The 23,945-nt window shown below is 41.7% G+C and overlaps 1 protein-coding gene across 2 annotated transcripts in view; it reads left to right on the top strand.

The window, feature by feature from the left end:
- Window positions 1-22,487, top strand: part of LOC142371663 (myocardin-related transcription factor A-like) — a 33,624-nt gene extending 11,137 nt beyond the window's left edge. Inside the window, exons 3-19 of one of the 2 annotated variants that reach the window (XM_075454376.1) lie at window positions 1,242-1,297; window positions 1,681-1,756; window positions 1,878-2,039; window positions 9,446-9,609; window positions 9,764-9,880; window positions 11,242-11,310; window positions 11,400-11,584; window positions 11,745-11,916; window positions 12,253-12,514; window positions 12,711-12,826; window positions 13,359-14,255; window positions 14,507-14,704; window positions 15,138-15,236; window positions 19,733-19,882; window positions 19,966-20,049; window positions 20,313-20,361; window positions 20,551-22,487. In XM_075454376.1, coding sequence (XP_075310491.1) covers window positions 1,242-1,297; window positions 1,681-1,756; window positions 1,878-2,039; window positions 9,446-9,609; window positions 9,764-9,880; window positions 11,242-11,310; window positions 11,400-11,584; window positions 11,745-11,916; window positions 12,253-12,514; window positions 12,711-12,826; window positions 13,359-14,255; window positions 14,507-14,704; window positions 15,138-15,236; window positions 19,733-19,882; window positions 19,966-20,049; window positions 20,313-20,361; window positions 20,551-21,089 — 3,395 coding nt within the window. In that variant the 3' untranslated portion in view covers window positions 21,090-22,487. Of the gene's footprint in view, window positions 1-1,241; window positions 1,298-1,680; window positions 1,757-1,877; window positions 2,040-9,445; window positions 9,610-9,763; window positions 9,881-11,241; window positions 11,311-11,399; window positions 11,585-11,744; window positions 11,917-12,252; window positions 12,515-12,710; window positions 12,827-13,358; window positions 14,256-14,506; window positions 14,705-15,137; window positions 15,237-19,732; window positions 19,883-19,965; window positions 20,050-20,309; window positions 20,362-20,550 lie in introns of both variants that reach the window. The other variant, XM_075454375.1, reaches the window with a different exon arrangement.
- The last annotated feature ends 1,458 nt before the right edge of the window (window positions 22,488-23,945 follow it).

The raw sequence follows: 23,945 nt of genomic DNA, 5'->3' as shown, positions 1-23,945 counted from the left end.
GCCTTGCAAAATGAAATTTGTCATTCTCAAAACAAAAACATTTCCTGACTGTTCATCCATCATATGATCAACCCAAGAAAGTCACAGATGTTGTAAGATCTAACTAGCATGTGGCTAACAACAACAATCTTTGTTTGTAGTCCATCGTAGATATCACAAAGTCAACATTTTTATTTTCTTATATTTTCGTGCTACTCTCACCTTAAGATGTACTTGTCACGTATTAGCCGGTTGTTCTGGCGTTTCAAACAGGACGTTATGTGCTTCTTGAAGATTTGGCCTTCTTCATAGGTCATATCTAAACCACTGCACTTGTAACTCAGTTTCAAGAGCAAGGGGACACTTGAAATCAAGGGAATTGGGGTAACACATACACACTCATTCAGAGCAAAAAGTGGGATGGGTCTTTGGTTATCATTACCTGAAGCTGTCCACATGTAAGCCACTTTCTTTGTACCTTTTGAGGGGTTTCAAAAGCTATTTACCCTCTTGTCATTTGGCAGACTGACTGACCTTCACATTTTGAAGTAATAAGTGGCGTTTATGTGATGCTAGATTATCTTAAAAAATTCCGTAGCTCTACTTTGTATCATCAACCACTTGTTGTGTGTGTTCTCTGTGTCCAGTTATATCCAGTATCCTAGCTGCAGAAGTGCAGGAGTAAGGTATCTTTTCTGTTTTCAGAAGAAATCTACAACGTATGCACTGATACGCTGCGTTTAACTCAGCACTTTTCGGTATCATGACAACGTTTTTAGGCAAGAAGATTTGCATCATCACCAACCCTGAGGTTTTTGCACAATCATAGACCAACAGGACGTTATGCTGAAATTATTTCATAATGCTGAACAGTTGACAGAAAATTCAGCTGCTTTAGTTCTGCTTATTGGACTCTGCACACAATCCCATTAGATTTCTACTTTGGCATTGTGATTTTTTGGCCTTTTTTGCGCAGCTGCTCTTTGGACCACTACCCAGGCTGTCGTGCATTTTGTTCACGTGAGCCTGTAACAGTGAGCGCAGGCATTTACTACGTTGATATGGTAATCAGGAAAACTTTTGGCTATAAAAGAGCAATGATTGTCCCTGTCAATAAACCTATTGATAGTGAACTGAGGAGGAAAAGAGCCCCTTAAAGTTATTTTGCTCTCCTCAGTAGCATGAACAGAAACACTACTGTGTTAACGCCCTCTGTGTTTCTCTCCCAATTTTCTCTCTTTTTTTCTTTTTAATTCTTCCAGCGCTTAAAAGTTCAGCTGCCTTCCACGAGCAGAGACGGAGCTTGGAACGAGCGAGGGTGAGTGTGTCATCCTCAAAGCTTTCGCTGGAGTCTTTGCAACATGTGGTATCATCACTCTGTAACAATCCTCACTTGCAGAAAAGCTGGAAATAATCAGTAAGATCTGAAAAAATATCTGTAAATATAGTAGAAATAAGTAAAGTGTTGGATGAATGTAGAATAGCTCAAAATAATTCTGCATTCGCAAAGAAGTCAAATTAGTAGATTGACATAAAATGGCAGTTAGCTGAAAATGGAATTGTCAACTTCATCAGCAGCCCTGACAGAAAGTGGTGGGGTTGTAGACCTGACAAAAAAAAGGTTTGGAACCACTGTATAAAATGGTATATGATTAGATAATCAGATAAACTGATTGCAAAGTTTTCCCTTTCTCTTTCCAGACTGAAGACTATCTCAAGAGGAAGATCAGGAGTCGGCCAGAGAGAAATAAGCTGATCAGGATGCACATCTTGGAGGGTAAGTGCCTGTCTGTGCCTGTCCTGCCTATATGTAGCTTTGACACGTTTAGCAGTCAGTTTTTTTAGGATCTTCGCTTACTTGTGAAGAACTTCCTTGTATTGTCTGCACACGTTTCCAGAGACAGCGACAGAGCCGTTGCTTCAGGTCAAGCAGCTGCAGCTGAAGAGAGCTCGCCTTGCAGATGATTTAAATGATAAAATCGCCCACCGGCCAGGGCCCATGGAGCTGATCCAGAAAAATATTCTACCCGTTCACTCCAGAATCAAAGAAGCCATCATAGGTAAGCCAGGTCAGATTCAAAAGGGCAATTTTTTTAACTTTACATTTCATTCACAATTCACTCACAAATTCACAAATCAAGTGTTTCTTGAACTGATCTGATCTGATCCCAGCTCCAGCTGCACAACAATGAACTTGTTGTTCACAATTATTTCTGATCAAAAGTGTTGGTTTACATATAATTGGTTTATTTAACTTTGTATAACTTATTTCTGTTTCCATGGAGAGTAAACGCAACATGTCATGAACTAATAACCACAACCACTGGAGAGGAGAACCACTGGTGCCACAATAAGCAACCAAGTCCTGACAGGCTAACAAAATGCTTCTGGCTAGCTAAACATTAGACTGTCAAAACAAATTTTTATCTCTCCCCAAAAGGAAAAGGGATACTGTTACTTTATCTCTGTGTGCCTCCTTGTTACCTGTTTTTCCTGGAGCTATGATCCCAATGTGTGGCTCCAAATTAAATTAGATATTAGATATGCACAAAATGAATCCATTGAGCGTCCACTGACTAATTTCTCTTGAAAATATTTGTTCTCAGAGTAGGTGTACAGGACTCTGACCTCCACGGTGCACTGCTGGCTCTTCACAAATTAATCTAGGGTGTGTAACTCGAGTATGTGCCCATAACAACTGGTACAAGATCGTTAACTTGGCTCTACATTCCACAGAGCATAAATATAATTACCTGAGCTGGTTGTAACCCGTCATAAGTGCTGCATTTCTAGTTTGCTCTCTACGAAATGCATCCAGATCAACCTCACGCTAACATTCCTTTGCAATTTACATTAACAGCTGGAGTTCAGCAAATTCTGGCATCCAGATTTCTTTGATGAAGGCAGAACGGTTAGCTCGTTGTCATGGTTGGCTTGCCTGAGGCCAGTGCATTACAGTAGGCCTGTTTATAACATTACAGCATGGGGTCGGGACCGGCCTTTGGTCACCTTAAATATCCATTTCATTGTGTCACGGAGCTCTGATTTAGGCCAGACCTAAAAAATATTCACCAGAAAAATGATGACAACCTGTTTCAGTGATGCAACGTGTTTAAAGCAACTATTGTCTAACACACACTTCTATGTGAATCTCTGAATTTGCTTTACTGTGACTTTCACCTTATAAAGACCAATATCCAGCAGCACGATGAATGTCAGTTTTTTAATTCCTTCTGCTTAGTTGCTTATGGGAACTTAGCGTATCCTGCAACACTAATACTTTTGGGTGTTTTTCAGTTTCTTTGCGAAGAGGCAGGGGTCACAAGGACAGAATACAAACTCAAGGAGCAATTACTTGATTTCCTCTTAGGTGTTTGTGGGGCTTTGTGTGCTCTGTCTGTCTGTTTTTTTTTGTAAGATACCTTTCTGCTTTATCAAGGCCATCACAGCACAAAATCAATACCCACAACATCTAAATAAGCATCTAATCACTTGAAAACCCATTAGACACGGTAACTTCTTAAACTTTGACAGAGCGGCAATTCTTGTCCTGTTGCTTCTGTCGAGAAAAGTGAAAAAAAAATCAATAAGAGTTTGATTACAACGTAACATATCCTGTAAATATGGGGAAGGGGAGGTGAAGCATAAATCACAACACACTCTCACTTTTCGCCCTGACAGGATGCACCCCCAGGCCCCCTCTTCTCCAGCTACAAGCTAATATTGTCTCTCAGATGCCTCAGCTGCGCTTACCACACGCAGACACGCTCGCCCAGCAATAAACACACGAAACAAAGGCTCATATCCATTATGTCCACGTAGAGAAAGTCCCACCCCCTCAGTGTTCGTGCTTCAAACAGAAACCTCTGAAGGTTCAGAAAGGTTAAAGTGGAACGCTGTAAATCATTCATGCCCTCTCATCCTCAGCTGACAGACAGGAGGCGTAGACATCAGTTCCATTTCTGATGTCAGCTTTAAATAGCCTCTGTATTGTTGAATAAAATACAGCATTTTTTATTGGAAGTACCACATGCTACTTTATCAGCGAGTACTCTAAATTAATAAATGTGATCAGTCATGGATTTAATGAGCCAAGGCTTCTGAATTTTAAGTCAACATAAACAATAGATAGGGGTCAGTACTGTTTAAAGTGGGTGTTGCGGGCCCCTGGCCTACTTTGGCCTCTACTCTGTAGCCGCTTTCATGGACTTTGAGAATGCAGAGTCGACTGTGTAGTTGCCCGTTAAGGACTGGGTCCTTCTTTCTGGGTCTAACCCCCAACGCCTGGTTATTGTACCCTGATTGGGCCACCCTCAGCCTTCCCCAGCAATCTGAGGTCTGAGGACTCTTTTTCTAAGGCATTTGAACTGCTTGACTGAACATAAATCTGTTTGTTTTCCATTGGTGCCTCAGGAATGCTCATCTATATGTTATTTGCTGCCTTTTGGGAGCAGTCTCATTAATATGTGGAACAATCTGAGGCCTGCTCTTTGAATTGCCTTGTGTACGAATTGTGCTCTACAAATAAACTTGCCTTGCCCTGCCTCTTAGTTGTGTTAGCACACTTGTTGGTCCTTTAGCTTTGCTCTTCTGTGAGGAAGACAAGTCAAAGTGAACAAAGAGAACAAAGTGAACAAAGATAACAAAGTGAACAAAGATCTGCTTTTTTGCCATTTAGGATTTTTGGTTGCTTTGATCTTTGTGTAATGAAATGAAATGAATCATAGCATCACCTTCAAAGTACATGCATTGTTAACTTTTTTGGAGGACGGCATGTCTGTCCATCTGCGTTGAAAAAAAATGGCTACCTACGAGCGCTGCAGACGAAGACCTTTGTGAAGGTATAAATGGCACTTAGATGAAACACTCCTGTTTTTTCTTTTGTTAGATTCATTAAGAGCAGGGGTATCAACTAATGTACTCGTGTTCAACTTTTGATTTACTACTTTGCTTTTAGATTAGAATAATCTTTTGCTTTGTAACAATTGTGTTTTGCTGATTTCTATTTCAATTGCAGATTAGCTTTTGTTGTTGTACACTTAAACTTTCATCACAAATTACATTTACCTTCAACCAATAGGATCTGGTTCGATGCTACTTTCCCTTTCAATGGCTGAGCTGGGTCGTAACAGAGGGTTGCTTTAAGGCTTTTGCACGTTGCGTTATTTGTAAAACAACATTTTTTGTTTATCCCGTGTCCGCACTAGATGAGATCAAAGACAGTTGATCCACCAACTTGATTGATGTGCAGTAGGAATAGTGCAGAGATTCAATATCATACAATGCTGCTGGATTATCCATCTCTGTCACACCTACACAATAAACACAATTGCATTACTGCCACTTTCTGTAGAAGCTCTAAGATTTACACAGAGTTTACAAGCAAAGATATAACTACACAAAGCTTGGTGCGCACACACACACACAAGTGGGTCATCAAACTGTCGAGCAGTTGAAATCCTGTATGGAGAAAGTCACTTTCGAAACTACACCATCCATTCATTTGAGCACCTAAACGCTTCCAGGAAGTATGTTTAAGAGGTGCTGCAACACAGTGGTGAGCAAACGTGTGTAACAACACGTTTTTAAAAAAAAAACATTTTAACATTTTGAATAAAAGACAACATTTAGATGATTTGCAAATCATTGTATTCCTTATTTAATTTACATTTTACACAGTGTCCCAACATTTTGTCAAATTTATTTAAAAAAAACAAAAAAAAATAAAAAATGAATGATCATTATGAGACTGTTTACACAATGAGATGAAGCAGTGATGTGGTGTAATTACATTATATTTCACCGTTTTGGTAGTTTTGGTTAATTGATGTGCTTATGCCAAACTAATATTTTAATGACTAAGTGAGGTGGAAATGATTAGGGCTCATGGACTTTAGCACATCTGAAATGTGACAACGAGCCCAAACCACACACTGAGTTTAGGTAAGGAGTCAAAACATTGAGAATTACTAAATTAGTCTTTAGCAACCACTTGTTTCATATTGCCTTCCAGCATGTGATTGAAAAGCATGGAGGTGAAAATCTAAATTGTCACAAGAAGAAACAAAGAGGATGAACACAGTTCTGGAGTTAATGTCTGTATTATGTATGTGTGTGTGCCTGATCAACTGCAGGGTAGGAATTATTATTATTTTTTTTAAATGTACGGTTTGCTTGGAGGTTGTGTGTATTTTTGGGTTAGGAACATTATGTTTTGAATTTCCTGCCGCTCATCTGCATGCACGTACCCATCAGGGAGGCTCCTAAGCACACGAGCAGGGGAAGACTCCTAATCAAAGATTCATCGGCGATACTCATTAGGAGTAAGATTCTTTCATCTTGGAAACGCGTCACTTATTCTTAGGTTCACTTCTTCCTCATTGGCAACACAGAGGCCTGTTCATCTATCATACCTTTGGAGATAGAATCCAGCACGGAAGAACTCCACATCCATTTAAAACACTGCCTGCATTTTAATACGTTTCATTCAATTGATTCAATGATTTTACAGGCATTCTAAAAAAAAACATCCAGCCCCAAGTGGTCTTTCTTCAGCTTATGCATGTGGTTGTTATTAGCATATTAGCACTGGGTCAGGGTGCATATATACCCATAAATGATTCTCTTTCGTCCCTGTTTCAGTTTATCTTAATTAGGTGCAAAGGCATCTCACTGCTTAGCACATTTGTGTCCTTGAGAAAAATGAGGTCCTACTGGAACACGAGAAAGTCGTAGCTTTATTAATATGAAAATGATTGACTGGGATCCAGTCTGCCTGGAAATATGTTGGGAGATTAGATTATGCAGACTGAGCTTTAGTTGCTTTGGTCCTTAGAAATGTAAAAAGCCAATAAACAAGGCTGAATAATGTAGACCTCGTAAACCAACAGGCACCAAAATGTTTGGCTTCCACTTGCTGCTAGATAAGCTTGTAACACAAAACACCAGTGTGTTTTGTAATGTTATTTGCAGATATGCGTCTCCTGATTTGAATTGGATGTCTCCCCTGAAGTCTTTTTGTCCATGGGCGTGTAAGGTTGGTGCTCGGATTAAAAAATGAATAAATAAACAGATGCTCTCTATCAGAGTGTTCATCGTTTGTGCTCTGATTCAGCTTTCATGCAATATTAAGTGTAGATGTGCTCAAACAGTCACTGTCTTAGATTTAAAACGTTTTTTCCTCTACTTGGTTCTCCCCCCTGGGCAGTCTGAATGATCTGATTATGTATTCTGCAGTGATGTTCAACAGCACTATGGTCATAGTTCAGCAGTTCTGTAAACCAGTTTTAAAACATTTACACTCAATTTTTGTGAGTCTCTGGGAGTCTTTAGTCCGTGTCTGGGTCCAACAAATCCTCAGCAAAGGGTCATGATTTCTCAGAACTTGGGGAAAAAATTCTGTTTGTTTTTAAAAGATGCTGCGATGATGCACCTGAGGAGGAGCCATGGCAACCATGGAATCCCAGGGTTATATCCATAAAGTCTCTAAATAATCCTCTCAGAGAGCCCCTAACTTAGCCTGTTGCACCTTAAGAGTCATTATTTAGGACCAATCTCAGTGGAACTCAGAGCAAGGAAAAGACAAAAACTCTCATCTTAGTGAGGAGGCCGGGCTCACCTCATTCGTAGGTATGACAAAGGCTTTTCCTGGCCGTGATTTTTGTCCAAGAAAAACAAACACACTCGCATGTAAAAGCACTCAATTGATAGATCTTCAGGCTTTAGGTTACAGGCCTATTTTATCATAAAGACACACACCCAAGAGCAGAAACAGGTGGAAGCCATTTTGATGTGGAGGCCTCCTTCAAATGTAAATACGACACGTTAGGAGTGAACGTCATGACTTCCTGTTTGGGTTTGTAATCAACAAATTAGGGTTTGAGCTTGAAGATTAAAACTACTTGGTTAAGGTTAAAAAATTATTATGATTAGGCGTCAAATGCATTAATTTGAGAGGGTGACCACCTTATTTGTGTGGAGGATAGTCCCTGAAATTCATTTAAATTTAATTAAACGTATCCCATGTGGAACCTGAGGGAATCTGTCCTAAAAATAGCTTCATCAGCAGTATAAATGTATGATGGTAATAATTTATCAGTACAGGGGGAATAGAATTCCAGGAAAGAGCTTTCAATGTTTTAGTTTGTTTTTCAATTATGCTGCGATGATGCACCTGAAGAGGAACCATGACGACCATGAAATCCCAGAGCTGTATCCATAAAGCTTCTATGAGAGCACCTAACTTAGCCTAAACTAATTATTTGGGACCATTCTCAGAACAACTCTGAGTAATGGAAAAAACAAAAACTCTCATCTTAGTGACGAGGCCGGGCTCACACCATTAGTAGGTACGTAAAAGCCCTCCTAAATATGATTGATCTTAAGCCTTTAGTTTGAAATACCATTCCCTTTTTATCCTAAACACACACACACACACACACACTCACGCACACACACACATACCCACACACACAGAGAACAGCAGTTGGTAACTCATCACATTATTGGATCAGAGGATATTAAATCAGTCCCATGTTGTGTTTTCATCATCGCCTGCTGATGGTAAATTAATGTCCAGCAGTGTGTTCCACATAGCTTTCTTAGCTGCTCCTGTAATTGAATTATACACATCTATTGAAATAGATAAATAATTAAATAAAAATGTCTCTTTACCAGTCCAGGGGGTCGTAGCAGGCACCATTATTACCTAAATCCTGGCGAATACTTATAAGTCTGCATAATAATCACATGATGATATGATATTCGTGAGGGAAAAATTAGCACTGAGATCGTGGCTTAAATATATTGCCGTGCTGTAGGATGACTCAACCTTTCCGGTGCTGGTTAATACTGAAACATTTGTACTGTGTTCGATAAGTGCACTTTATATTACCTTACTTGATTTGTATGTCACTTTCTACTCTATTCACTTGTGATAATTTGCTGCTGAGAATAAAAATCAGTAAAGTGGATATTATTAGTGTCGGGCATAAAGAGGAGAACCCATCGCAGTTAAACAGTTAATGTATTGACTGCATAAATTGCCCAACTGATCATCTCGAATTTCTAGCATAATGCTGTACTTTGACAGGCGTCATCTGTCACATGAAAACTAGTATGAGTGTCCATCCTCATTTGGCTGTATGGAGGATGAATTTATTGTATCGGGGGGAAATCTTCTGCCTGACAGTTCTAGAGCGAACAGTGAAGAAACTTCAGGAGGCACTGGTGATAGTTTGTGGATGTTCACAGTCTATTAAGAAGGACAGTAGGTCCTGATTTGAAAGGAGGTATCTAAACACTTCCTGTGAAGCTTCCCGTTTTCAAGGTGTACGCAAGAAATACAGTTATAAACTCTCAAGCATATAGGTAGATACAGTCACCGGTTCTGACATTTGGTTCAACTTAGTTGGGTATGAATTATTTCCTTTGCATCTCTCTCCATAATCCTACCTTCCTCTCTCAGAGACACAGTTTCCAAAGGCCGCAGGGGAGAACTCGTCATGCGATGAGGACAGTAATGACAGCCTGTCTCCTGGACCGGTAAGCCTGGACTATCCTCTGGGCCCTGGAGCTGTGCGTTCCCCAACAGAGAAACTAGCTGGCAGCAGCATCCAATCCCCGACTCAGGTACAAACCCTCCAGGGAGTTGGGTTACACAGCTTTACTAACATGTAATGCATATAAAGCATGGATTTAATAGTGTAACCTTGAATGTCAGACTGAAGCACTTAGATTATGGTGTAACTATCGGTAATCACCGAGCTTCTATCTCTTAAACCAGGCTCCTCCACCAGCTCTTCATTTTCCATCGATAGCTGGATCCCTCACTGCACTGAAGCTGACCAATAGGACTGCGGCATCGTCTGCACAGAGGACAGGTGCTAACTCTGACATCAAGGTAAGTGACACCTGTCAGTAATCGTTTGTCTTCACCGAGAATGACAAATGTGCTTTCTGCGTGGATTCACTGGCGTTCACAGTAGCCGCTCTGTCTGGGCTTTCACGTAAAACTGATGTGACAGTGGCTGGTCATCACACTGAGCTATTTTGGTTGAGAACTCACGAAGCCATAAAGCCATGTTACTGTAAACTCCAGCAGACTGTCATACTGCTGATCCAAGAGAAAAGTGGAGTAGTTGGGCTGTAATTTCCAAACCATACTAAATGGATGTTATTCTTCTCTGCGCTACAGGTAAATCTGGGAATATACCACCTTTACTCCCAACATGAAGGATGTAAACTGAATTTGTCATGTTTTGGGGTAAACTTCAACTTTTATGATTCTCTGGATACGGCACACAGGCTGAATCCAAATTTATAACAACTGAAATGAAACTGAAATCTTTAATATTTACAGTTGTTGGTGCGGTATAAAGCAGTGTTGCCCAAACTTTTTTTCTGGGAACCCACTTTTTAAAGTTGATAAATCCTCGTGACCCAATTTACAATCGGGCTAGTTTCTTGAAAAGAGAATTTGTGCATTAACAAACATTTAGGACTGTTTCTATTGCCAGTTAAGCATCATCTTAATAGCCATTTAAAAGTGATAGACATTTCATAAATCACAACTTTTTTTATTCACCTATTCTTGATAAAATATACTTGAGTAAAATGCAGTGAGGTGAAATAAATGATAATAAATCTCAGAAGAGTTGATTGGGCATCTCATTTTTATGTTCTCACCAGTACAATTTATACTTAATGAAACAAAGTAAGTGCACAATAAGGCCGGTAATACTTAGTTTTTCTCCCTATCATCAATAAAAAAGAAAACAAACAAGAACATTTTTTTTTAATTTAAAAAAAACATAAAATTCCCCACAAACAACTTTGGGAATGAATGATATAAAAAAATGAAAGAGGGCTAAACATCTCGAGCTAAAGGTGCTATAAGGTTAGCCTGAGATATTCATGGCTAAATGAGAGTTAGACACTGTTGAAGTCACATCCAGTGCTCCCTGGGAAACTATTGTTTGGAAGATAAAGCACTTAAAAGATGAAGTTGCAGTTCCTTTTCAGTCTAAGTGTCATTGTACTGCTGTTAATGTTTTGTTTCTATGATATGTAGCTAACTTCAAACAGTAAGCAGCTAGCAACTTAGCAACTAGCTTGTGACGGACTGTTGCGTAGCATTTACAGGCTGTTTATCTTTTTTTCTCTGAGATGGTAGAGATCAAACTACTGCTAAAGTACAAAAAGAGTGACCACTGAACTTGTTTCTGACAGTGAAAAACATCTGTAACGTTTGTCTTTTTTCAGCCCCAGCCTAAACCAAACTCCGATCGCCTTTCCCTGAGACACAAAAAGACCAAGGACAACAAACCGAAGGTACATTTTTTAATTTTTCCCGTTTTTTTATTCATGTAAAGTCAGTTCTCATTGCTCATGCTGAAAGTTGTTAATGTGTTGCCTTGTAGATCAAGAAGTTGAAGTACCATCAGTACATCCCTCCTGACCAGAAGGGAGACAAAGAGCCTCCTCCACATCTGGACTCATCCTATGCCAAGATCCTCCAGCAGCAGCAGCTCTTCCTGCAACTCCAAATCCTCAGTCAGCAGCAACAGCACTACAACTACCACACCATCCTGCCTGCACCCCCCAAGTGAGTGGGGAGTTCATCTGGAAGCATGCGCTTTACCATTCTGGGATGTTGGAAGAGTTTGATAAAGGCTTTGTCTTGGTGGAACATGGGAGACAGGAACTTGACTGCTGTCGCTTTGTGTGAAGGTTTACTTTTGGTTTGACTTTCTTTCTCCAAACAGAGATCCGAAACCGTCTTCCTCTTCCAATTCCATGTCTACCTCGTCCCCGCCTCGACCTGCTGCTGCCCCGTCACCCGTCCTCTCTGACCAGCTTAACTACATCTGTCTGGGTTCTGCTCCTTTAGCCGGGACCAAAGCAGCGTCAGTGCATCCTAATCTGGATGGAATGAAGGTTAGTTGAACAGCAACATTGTAACCTCAAGGAAAACTGCGGTCATTCCAAACTGATAGGTGTTGGTGATGGCTGAACGCCAAGTGTTTAGCATAGAATAATTACAGTGTAAATACAGTGACGCTTGACACGTGTAAAACATGTTCTGCTTTCAAAGCTTTGTCAAAGAAAAGTGTCCCTGCCAGCTCCAAGCAGTTAAAAACAAACAGTGACAAATTATTCTTTCTTCTTGTTTTCCTCTCCTCTTTCTCCTTTGATGCTTTCCAATTTTCCATTCATATTTATCTTCATCATTTTCTCCGCCCTCCCATCTCAATTTGTCTTGCACTCCGCCAGGTTGCAGAGTTAAAGTCGGAATTGAAGCTGCGCAGTTTGCCCGTCTCTGGCACCAAAAACAACCTCATCGAGAGGCTGAAGACCTACCAGGAACTGAACCGAGGCGGCGACACTACCCCCTCTCCAACAGCAGGGGGTACCACAGGGCCAGGGCCCGAAGGAGGAGGCGGCAGATCCTCCAAAAAAGCTGAAACCGCCACCACCAATAACGGCGCATTACAAGAGGAGCAGTTTCAGCCCCGCCAGGCATCTTCTCGCATCGGTCTGTGACCTTATTAAGGGTCTTACATGCACATCTAATGTTTTCCTGCAGTAAAAGGGAGCGATAGAAGATTCTTTCTAAAGAAATTGCAATGTGCACATTGTGAATGTCTGATGTAGAGTCTAGTGTTAAAAGAATTTTAAAATATAACTGATGCAGGTAGCGTTTTTTTTTTTTTTTTTCATCAAAACTGCAGGAACTCCTGAGCGGCTCAAGAGATGCGTCGTCGGCAACATCAAACCGCGATCCAGCACACCGGCCCCCGTGAGCCCAAAAGGCATCCGCTTTAACAGCAACCTGCTGGGAGAACTGGTCAGACTCTTTTGTGGTTTGCTGCAGCACATCGATCAGACACCCGCCACCATTTAGACAAGCCATTCATCTGACACATATGTGAATAGGGCTTTAATTGCACCTCGTATCAGAACTCGTTTAGTCAAGATCAGCTGAAGTCATAACGTGTTAAAAGTATGAAAGAAGCAACATGGGAAAGGAAGTGATAACCTACAATAATCCAGATGCCCTGGGATGAAAGCGGGGTGATTTATACAGTATTTCACCAAATGAAAGACATGATTTAGTCTTGGCAATACTCCTTTGTTTTGGGTGCAAACACCACAGTCTAAAACTTGCACATCTCAAAGTCTAAATCACTAAAATCTAGTAAGTAAGCAAGTATTTTTAGGGTGTGTAACGTTTATTATTATTTCATTAATACATATATATATATATATATTTATATATATAACCAATTGAAGGAAAGGATCAAATATATCTTTACCTCTGTATGTCAACATCTTAATAAAACCCCTAATAGCACTAAAAAGGATTTCCTTTCTTTTAGATAAGTTCTCCTTTCACCGAGCTGAGCCTTCAGCCATCTTCAGTGGCTGTTCACGTTAAAGAAGAGCCCCCATGTTCCACCCAGGCACCTTGTCAGTTCTCTTTAAAGTCTGCCTCTCTACAGAAACACTGCTTTGCCTCTTCACCTGCCCCCTCCTCAACAACTGCAGCTTCTCTTGTGACTATTGACAAGGACAAAATGCTGCAGGAGAAAGATAAGCAGATTGCAGAGCTTACCAGGAGGCTGATGCAGAAGCAGAGGCTGGTGGAGGTGCTGAAGATGCAGCTAGAGCTCGGGACCAGAGAGGGACGAGCCCCAGAGCCGCTAATTCTTCGAAGAGTGAAAGAAGAACCTCCTGATCACGAGCCGTTTGCCCCGCAAGTATCATCCCTTTCAAGTGAAATGGATGCAAACGAGTTAACCGTCAAACAGGAAGCAGTTGAGATTGAGATAGGTGGATCTGAGCCATCTGTGCAATCGTCAGACGCTCACGGATTACTGCAGTCTTTCACCCAAAATCAGGTGGCGCAGGATCAGACGCATCTGCAACTCAAGCCAGAGCGGAAAGGTGTGCAGAAAAAACAAGAACTTGTTTGTCTCCACCAGCCGGCTCTGCAGCTGGCTCAGCAACAGGCCATTCAGAGACTCCTGCAGCGGCAGCACAACATTCAGAACCACATTCAGATGTCAGAGCCACAGCAGAAGCTGTGTCTGCAGAGACAAAAGAAATCGCAAAAAGCGCTGCCCAAACAACACGAGCAGCAGAAGCAGCGGTTGGCAGCGCAACAAAAGCAACAACAGTCGGGGCCGATGCAGCCAAAGCAATCCTGCAATGTGAGGCAATCCAAGCAGCAACAGATCCAGATACAGACCAAGATACATCTGAATCAACAACAGGTACTGTCACAGGAGAAATAATCAGGCCCAGGTCAGGAATGGATTCTGTATATACAGCCTATAATAGTGTCATATCTGCTGTCATATTTACTTATTATGCCAGAAATATTCTGTGGTTAAGTTTTCCTCAAAACAAAATCCTGTGGATCTGGTCAGATTTGAAAATTTAAAGGCCCAGCTGACTCGGGACGACTCATAGGAGAAGGGGAAATCTAAAAAACATCTAAAAAACGTGCTTTATCTTTGTACAGATGGCTCGAACCGACCTCGAACCGACCAGTCACTCAACTCCCTCCTTCCCACCGGAACTCCTAAAGAGTGACCTCCCCCCTGCTGCGGTCGGTGATGGCAACGACAACCGCTTCTTGATTTCACTGACCAATCACATTACAGGAGATGAAAGAGCTGACGCCTCAGAGGGGAAAGCAACAAATCACATTGCACTGCAGGTATTAAAACTTTTTGTAAATTGTTCTGGGAAATGTAGGTACTGCATACATAAATATATATATGTGTATCTGTTTGTGTGTGTGTGTATATAGCAAAGACCCTATTTTAAATGGTATCTCCAGGCACTTTGTTACTAAGGTCAATCCCAGCTCAGCTACTCAGCCAAAGGAGAATCTACACTGGGAGCCCTCGGGTGATTACTGCAGTTGGTCTTTGGGCTTTTCAAACGCATCAAGCAGCGGCGTAGCTTTCAGCTTACTGGTGCCAACAAGCCAAACCTAGAAGAATGAACAGATCCCTGGCTGCTGCCGCTGCTGCTGCACTGCGCCGAGCTTCCTGGAAATGGAGGAAAAGCTCAGAGGCTTTTCTTCATTTTCTGATGTAATTCATATTCAGCACGAACAACTGTTTGAATTCTTAATTTCTCCGCAGCGTCTCCACTCGACTCCAGCCGAGCTCCCCAGCATCTTTCCTGCTCAGGTTACCAGAAGCAAACAGCGTGCGGGATTTCTGAAGCAACTCGACTCAAAGGTGAGGTTGGAAGATTTTTCATCTGATTTCGCACCTCGTCTTAAAGCACGTGTCGCTCGTCGAGTGCAGGTGTTGCTGGAGCATGAGGCGTTTGGGGAAAATCCAGCCTAAAAAATGCCAGGATTCAGTGGAGCACCGTGTATGAAATAAACGTATCTTTATGTACGTTTATGCGTTTTTAAAAACTTCTTATCAGTTATGGAATTTAGAAGAAAACGAGCTAACCTTTCTAGATAAAGCCAGGTCTAACACATTAGGTTGCTATTTAAGGGTCCGAGGTTTGGTTATCTCCTGTTAGCTTGGTCATGGAGTTAACTCACTGTTGCTTCCGTATATGATCTGCCTCATGGTCGACATGGAATCTACAAAACCTCTAAAAGTTGTAAAATTTCCATCACTTCCTCCTGACCTCTTTAAAGCTGCTTTTTGCTGCCCTGGGCGCTGCCTGCAGGCTCTGGGGTTAGAAATGCCCTCATTGCTTCCGGTCTTTTCACATTCGCAGGCAGTTAACGGACCCTTTTATTCAAAGCAACTTAGATGTGAGGAACAACTTTCAAGATTTCACACAGAAGTGCTAAATCAGTTTTAAAGGGACACTATGTAATAAATTAAGTCATTTATTAGCTCAAATCAACATATTCATTCATAAATTAGTCCTCATTGGTGTAAAATTATCTCTGTCAAAAATGTCACTTATCCTCCTGAGTGAAGAATAACTTGTCTTTATCTACATAGAGCGGGTAAGCTCTATGGAGGCTGCAATGTCCTTCCGGTCTATGAAAAACGAAGAAGTACCGAGAGGGACATAAAGCACTTCGAATCGCGTTTTCCCCAACGCCAGGCCTGGAAGCGGAAATGACGTCATTTTGACGTCACGTCCGCCGAATGGCTTATTACTGGCGCTAATGGTAAATAGATTTTATCTCGTAAATTATCCCACTAATAATGCATTGATTGTTACCAAACTTCTGCCGTAGTACACATAGGCTCTTAACTCACAAAATGAAGCATTAGAAAGTTTATTTAAAAGAACACTTTCCAGATAGCAACTACACACTGCTGCTAACGCTACCGCTTCGTCGACGTCACTTCCGGTAACTCCCAGAATATGACTAATTGCATTGTTTGCACACCAAAGGCTATGTCAACTTATGTTATCTGACATGTTATCTGTCATCTGTATTTATAGTGTTGTTGTATGTGTGTTATGTAATCCTTTGTACTGTGTGTCTTGATGTCTTTTTGTTTGTATGGACCTTGAGTCTGAAGCTATAGCTTCTTGAATCTTGACACATACCACCTGCCGTAGTTCAAGAAGTTGCAACGCACATTTGAAAACGCGAGGCGCTAGAGAGCAAATTCATTCGACTTTGCAAAATAAAATTGCACCACTAGATGGGGGAAGAAAATACATAATGTCCCTTCAAGTTGTTTTAAGAAGAAGAGGCTGACAAAGACACCGTTAGAAGCCACCAAAAGCATCAAGCGGCGCAGTAAGTTTACGTTACAGGACCTAAGATGAATAAGACTGCATATTTTCATTTACTCTGATATTAGTGCTGAAGAAACACTCTCGCAAAAAGGCAAAAAAGTGCCATGTGTTGCAAGTTTGTAGAGAAACCTTGGAGAAGTTGCAAACTTCCAAGACTTTGATGGGAAATTTGTTAAACTTTACACGAGAAGAACATATTTGCATGTGTCATGGAAAAATTCTTCCCTTGCTTCCTAATACCTCTGATGAGAAATGAAATATAGAGATATCTGTCGTTTTTGCCGGCCGGCCACGTGTTTATTCTCTTCTGCAGAAGGGTCAGTCAACACCAGTCAGCGTTCATGGTGAAGAAAGACCCAGGACAAAGGAAATCAGATGCATTTATACAGGAGGAAGGGTTCTGTTTTTTCAGATGTGTATTCTTTAACCGTCCCCGTCCCCCCCCCCCGGGGACGGTCTCGCACTTTGGGGAGATGTAGAATCTGGTAACAATGGTCATTCAAATGATTATTGTCTCTGTGTTAATCAACAGACACATGGTCTGCAGACATTGGGTCTACAACAAGGTGTCATTTAAAAGACAAGTGGTTAGCAGACATCGAATTTACCACAACACATGCCAATCTGAAATGAGGCTGAGGTGACTGAGCTGTCATCCCTAACCCTAATGTGACCCACAGTAAAATATGAATAAATACAAACAATTCAATTATATGCATAAATAAGGTAAAATGGTTAAAATGTCACAATTGATTAAATAAGAGTAATTAAAAAAGGGTGCGATAATAATTTCATGGAAATGTTTAAAAATAGGCCTATATAAAATACCGTCCCTTTAAAGCTGCAGTCGGCAGGTTTTCAAAATTGCGAGTCTAAAGTCGGAAAATTCGAACTGATACAACTTTCAGGTCCCTCCCCCAACCTCTAACAAGCTCCGAATCGCCCCCCAAACCCCTCCCCCTCTGTGGACGAGGTTGTGCACGTGAGTTCACACCAGTGTGAGCGCACACAAGCTGGGGCAGACTCACGCTCAGCAGCGTGTGCACAAGCTGTGATTGACAGGTAGGATTCCTCCACCCTAACTTGATTGGTTAAAAACAGCCGGGAGCGCTCGGTTTTTGCAAGCACGATTACAGGCTTCAGAGGGAGCTACAGATTTCGTTATTTTTCCTAAACAGCCTATTTAATATTCTACTTCCAGAATCCCATGACAGTTCAAGCTAATATGACTAAAAGAAAGTTGCCGACCGCAACTTTAAGAGATCCATGGTCGTTTGCGCTGTAACAACACAAACGATAAGGTTATGACTTACATTTCAACCACTGTTAAAGGACATAACATGGATAAAAGGGCTGCTGTCATAATGTTGTGTATTTCCTGCCAGTCAAAGAAGTAAAGTTAACATCTGGAGCATATGAATATGTTTCATTAGCTTGATGATAGGAGTCTGAAGCCCCTTTCACACTGCCGAATAACCCGCGTTTAATCCGCAAATTTAGCGTGTCCGCTGTTGCGTTCACACTGACGACCCGGGCTGCCGCGTCAACTCGACTCGCCTTTCGACCCGCGTCGGACCCTAGTCTTTTTGTCAAGCCGAGTTTGATGTGAACGCAATCGACACGGGTCGGACGTGGGCGTGGCGTGTGGAGTTTAAAATACAGAATGGACAGCTGATTCAGAACAACAGCGACAGGTGAGGACAAGTTTCACTCTGTTTTAGTCTACATCAAGTTCGAGACATTTTTCAAAATGGGCAACTGGGGAGACAAGGAGGTCCGCGAGCTCCTCAGCCTCCGAGCAGAGGACGTTATTTACCGCCACATTTCGGGGATGGTGAAGGATGGACCTCTGCTGGAAGGGCTGGCGAGAAAGATGGGAGAGCGTGGTTTCCCACGCACCGTAAAGTAACATCTCCATGAACTGCATATACAATTGCATAAACGATATCTCAAGGTGTCCTGCCATCGTTTGTTTGAAAAATTTGATGCAGACAGGTGTATTTAATCCTACCTCCGACGCATGGCTTGTGTCTACGTCATTGTACACGCCCACCATTTTATGTGTTTCGTGTGATGCTCTGCCACTAGGCAACGCCCCCTGAACTCGGCTTCAGGCGACATGGGTCACCCCGACACGCCAAGCGTTAACATTGCTCGACGCGGGTCGAAGGTCCAATTTGGACCCGCTAAGGTAGCGGGTCGCAGTGTGAAAGGGGCTAAAGACGCCTAAATCTTCTCCGATTTATAATATGCACAGAGCAGAGGAAGAAACTATTGTAATATTTTTATCATACACATATGTAAGCAACTTTATTGACAGAGCCAATCCAAGCTGGCAATCAGCCATTACTCACCTAGCATCCTGTTTCTCTCCTCTGTGCTCTCTCCAGCACTAAAAGCCAGTGTGAAGTTTAATCTCACCCTGTCTCCTGCTCATACGTTCTCACATCCTCTCTTTTTTCTCTCTCACTTCCTTAATTATTGCCTCTCTTCTCTCACTTTATTACTCATGGCAAAAGTGTCTATTTTTCTTTTACTTCATTTATTGCGGTGAGGGTGTGACGTGTCATCGAGTTGCTGGTGCGTTGTGTGGTATCAGTGCAGGTTTAATGTCTAATGGAGCGGCACGTCCCCCTTATTGGGTTAATCAGGACTGTTATGCAGTCATCTCACTTAGACCGTGAATAATTACCGACATATTTTTAGGAATAAAGTACTTTTTCGGTCACGTTTTTTTTTCACGTGTGAACAATTCTTCTAGAACGCACAGTTATATATACAAATGAGGCATTATCTGATTGGATAGGCATTCATTTGCACCAATGCTCAGTAAACAAAATCCAGGAAAATCCAGCTTTTTGTAAACTGGCCGATATGCATATGTATATATGAGGAAATGTTATGGAAGCAATTTCAAAATGAGACAAAATAGATGATAAAAAAATGAAAAGAGTTTGCCTGCAGCCTCTCACCTAAAGGACAGTTTCACTTTATCTTCATGAAGATGCAGAACGGAGCACTTCAGCTGTCTGCACAGCAGCCACAGCAGGGGGCAGCTCACTGTTTGTCAGCACCACCCAGTCTGCATCCTTTCTTCAAGGACCAACAACCTGCGCCCACGAGACAAAATAGCTCGTCACCTCCCGCTCAGACTGTAAGTAACCGAAGAGTCCCACCAATGATCTTTTAAGTTGTCTTTGAAAAAAGGGGGACTGGAAACTTGTGTCCCTCCTGCAGGAGATGTGCGCTGACCTGGATGCCTTGTTGAGTCCTCCGTCCCCAGCTTCCGTCAGGACAGCGGCCTCACAGCCCGATGACAAAGTAAGATGCACTGCGAGTCTGATTGTGTCATTTTTACAAGCGAGAATTGTCACAGGCAAGGCAACACGCTGCTAATTTAATGGAACGTTCATGTTTTACAGTTTGGGGGGGGTTTGTTTATTAGATTTTACTTTAGCAGCCTCTACAATCGGCACTACATCATCCCAAGTCACGTAAAGCTGTCATGTAGTTCCCCCGTGTGTTATGTGAACGTGTCGTGTAGTGCTGAAGGATAATGTGTTTCTGTGTGTGTCTTTCAGCAGGATCCACAGAATCAAGATGATTTCATTGACATCATTTTACAAGCAGGAGGTAAGGTGCTCTAATAGTCTGGAATTAACAATTATATTTTCAAGTAGCTAAATAATCAAATTCTACTACTACCCTTTCAAATTTAATTGGCAGTTAAATGACTTTATAACTTGGGAATGAGGACCCACATGAGCATTACCGTCTCAAAAGTCACTGTTTTTAAGGTGGTCTTTCTTTTTTCTCTCTCAGGAATGTCCACCACCTTCGGGCCTGCTCCCGACCCTTCTCTGGACCATCTCAATCCAAACTCCTCTGCTTCTTCCCCTACTCCCTCACCACTCCATCTTTTGCTGTCTTCCCCCATTGCTGCCAGCGGCGACTTACCCCAGTCTGCCTGCTCTCCGCAGCACACCACAGACGAGAAACAACACCTCGGCATCTGCACAAACGGACGCCTGGAGGACTTCCTGGAAAGCACCACTGGGAAGCCTATCCTTGGGGTGGAGCCTGGTGGCCTGTTGACGTTGATCGATGACCTCCACAGCCAGCTGCTGTGCACTCCCAGCATCCTGGACCGCGCCCCGTCTCCCATGGATACCTTTGAAATGGCGGGAGAGGGAGGGCAAGGGTTGGACAGTACAGACTGGTTGGACCTCAACATGGGAGAAGAGAGGGACGAGGAAAGTCCCACGCTGGCCCCACTGGGCCCCCAAACACCTCTTAGTGTCTTTTCCACAGACTTCCTGGATAGCTCTGACCTGCACATACACTGGGGTTCCTGCCCCTAGCCTGTGGCAGTCAGAAAACTAAAATCCAAAATGCAGCTGTGTGCATTTTCACAGCGACAGCGCATACACAAAAGATGTGATTAGCAGCTGAAGTTTCAGTCTTTGATAACAGCACTGTGTCCATATTATCTCACACTCTAATATATTGAATCTTCAAGCACTTTGACTGTCATGTATTGTATTTGCACACTGCTGCATTGATCCCCTCATTAGGCAGGTCCTACGTCTGTTCTTGCTACTTCAACAAAGGTTTTGTTAACATACGAGAGGTCATTTTGTGCTTTTAATCAATACTCTTTACTTTGTACAAATACCTTGTTACAGTGCAAAGGTATATGTCTTGGAATGCAGAGTCATTATTAGCTGCCTTTTGTGGGTCCCCCATTGTAAAGGTCCCTTTACAGGTAATCAATAACCAAAGCTGAGGTGAAAGACAGTGAGTGGCGTGCCGATGCTACGTGTCTGAGGTGGCTGATGATGCAAGAACAAAAGGATTATTATGAAGGTTGCATCACTGAAATTGGCATCATACTGTTTTTTGTTGTTTGCTTTGGGTTTTTTTGGCAGAGATGTGCCACGTGTAAGCATCACTCCTACACGTGGATCATATAAACTTGGACTGACTGCACAGTACAGTCTCTTTTTGATGATATTCACAAACCAGCTTTGAGTTGAGTAAAGTGAAAATACAGTACATGTGAGGCCTCTCGCATCCTCTGAGTATTTAAGACTTTTCCCTGTGCCGTGTTCAAGAGTGCACCAGTGTTGTGATGTAGATACAAGTAATAACAATAAGATGAACTTAAATGGTCCACTATATGTGGTCGAATTTTAAGGCCAACATTAAACTGATTTTAAATGCAGTATTTAACAGTTTTGTTATGTTATTATGTACGCAGTCAAAACGTGTATTTTGTCCCATATGTTATTTGCGAATGTCCAATGCTGTTCCCTGAATTTATGTTGGGTCGTGTTTCGTTTTGATGAAACACCATCTTCTTGAAGACTTCTCGTTACTTTTTCCTCCGTCCTGTACTGTATCAGTACTTCTGCAGAGAGAGAAACACATTTTATTGAAATGTCTCGCCTCTTTAAGATCTCAGTGCGGTAATACGGTAAGACGTCGACGCTGAGCATGCACGATTGAGAGATATTTGTGTCTATCATGCTTTCTCTTGTGTTTTTATTGTGCTGTGTAACACTTGCTAATACAGCTTTGTGTGTACTGTGACTATTTCTTTATCCGACGAACAGGCGTGACCCCCGGAACCTCCCTTTGGGAGAAATCGGAGCGGTCGCCTCACCTTGTCAGTCACTTACACATTTTGAGCTTTTGATATGATTAAGACTTTTAAATGCTGCAAGTGAACATTTTGCAGTGATTTCACCTATTAAAGGTTATACGATTCAGTCTGTGGAACTGTGGTTATTTGAGGTTGTATTGCTTCTTTGTTGCTTACTCAATTTTCTGACTTTGCTCAGGGTGCAAAAAGGACCAAACTGTAATCATTCAAAACTGATGAAAACTTGTTTTTTCAGTTTTTAAAGGTTGTAGAAGTCAGATGAGATCTATCAAGATACTTTGACTAACTTTGACCTTTAAAGACATTTTTCTGAGTCCCATCATGCAAATGCATGAAGAAGTGAAGAAGTTTTGGGAAAAGTCTTAGAAAGTTTACAGCAAACTTGCCTCAGCCTTTTGTGCACCTTACAGTCAAATCTTCTTCTTCTTTTTCAGCCTCTCCCTTTAATCAGGGGTTGCCACAGAGTCGATCTCACATCATTGATTTGGCATGTTTTACGCCAGATGCCTTTCCTAACGCAACCCTCGCCAATGATCCAAGCACTAGAAATACACTGGCTTGTTAGCGTCACCAATTAACCTAACATGTACATTTTTGCGGGGTACCGGAGAGAACCTGAGTACCCGGAAAGAATCCATGAAAAAGTTAGAACATCTAAACTTCCCACAGAAAGTCCCCAGTTGGAAATTGAACCTGGAACCCACTTGCTGTGAGGTGACGGTGCTAACCATGACACCACCGTGCAGCCGTCACAGTCAATAAAATCCTTTTTCTAAAAAGGATAATTTGGAAATGAGAGGAAAATAAACCAACTTTATTTTTATAATAGAGAGGTTTCCACGAATGGATTTGGTGTGTTTGCTGCCTTATGTATTTACTGAACCACCTGTAAATTGAGAGTAGCTTATCAATATTTCATTAACACAAACTCCCCCTGTGTTACATTAGATTAAATCCTCTTTAATGCATACAGATTTGCTTCTCTCTGCACAAGCATGTCTTTCACACCTTGTTTGATCATATAATTTGGTCTATTACAATTAGTCACTGCAAAAGACGATTGTGGGAATTCCATTGTAAGTTACAAAAGAAGACTGAGGAACATTTGTGATGGCAAGACTTCATTTACAAGTTGTGTATAAATAATTCACTGACCTTAAATCCTGAAATGCTGCTCTCCTCATATATCAGAATTTAGTAATGATATTGATATTGATGATTGTGGCCCTGGTATAGCTTGACAGCTACATTTGTTTATAGTACTTTAGCTTAAACCACGAAGAAAATTAGTAACTGCATGCTTTTTTTTTCAAAGAGGATTCATTTGTTTGGCATCTGGTTTGTGCAAATTCCCCTGAAAAACCCCTGAGAGGCTGAATAATTTATAGCCTATTGCTAACTATAAACGCTGTAAGTGGTATTTAGTAGCTTACCTTTAGTTCTTTTTCATTATTGTAGTAAACAACTCACTGTGCAGTTTGCATAAGGAAGACTTTATTTGATATGTTAGACAACAATACCAGAGGATTTTATTGTCGAAACAAAACTTTTT

Source organism: Odontesthes bonariensis, chromosome 21 (genome assembly GCF_027942865.1).
Source record: "Odontesthes bonariensis isolate fOdoBon6 chromosome 21, fOdoBon6.hap1, whole genome shotgun sequence".
NCBI classification, from domain to species: Eukaryota; Metazoa; Chordata; class Actinopteri; order Atheriniformes; family Atherinopsidae; genus Odontesthes; species Odontesthes bonariensis.
This window is presented reverse-complemented; position numbering and strand designations above follow the sequence as displayed.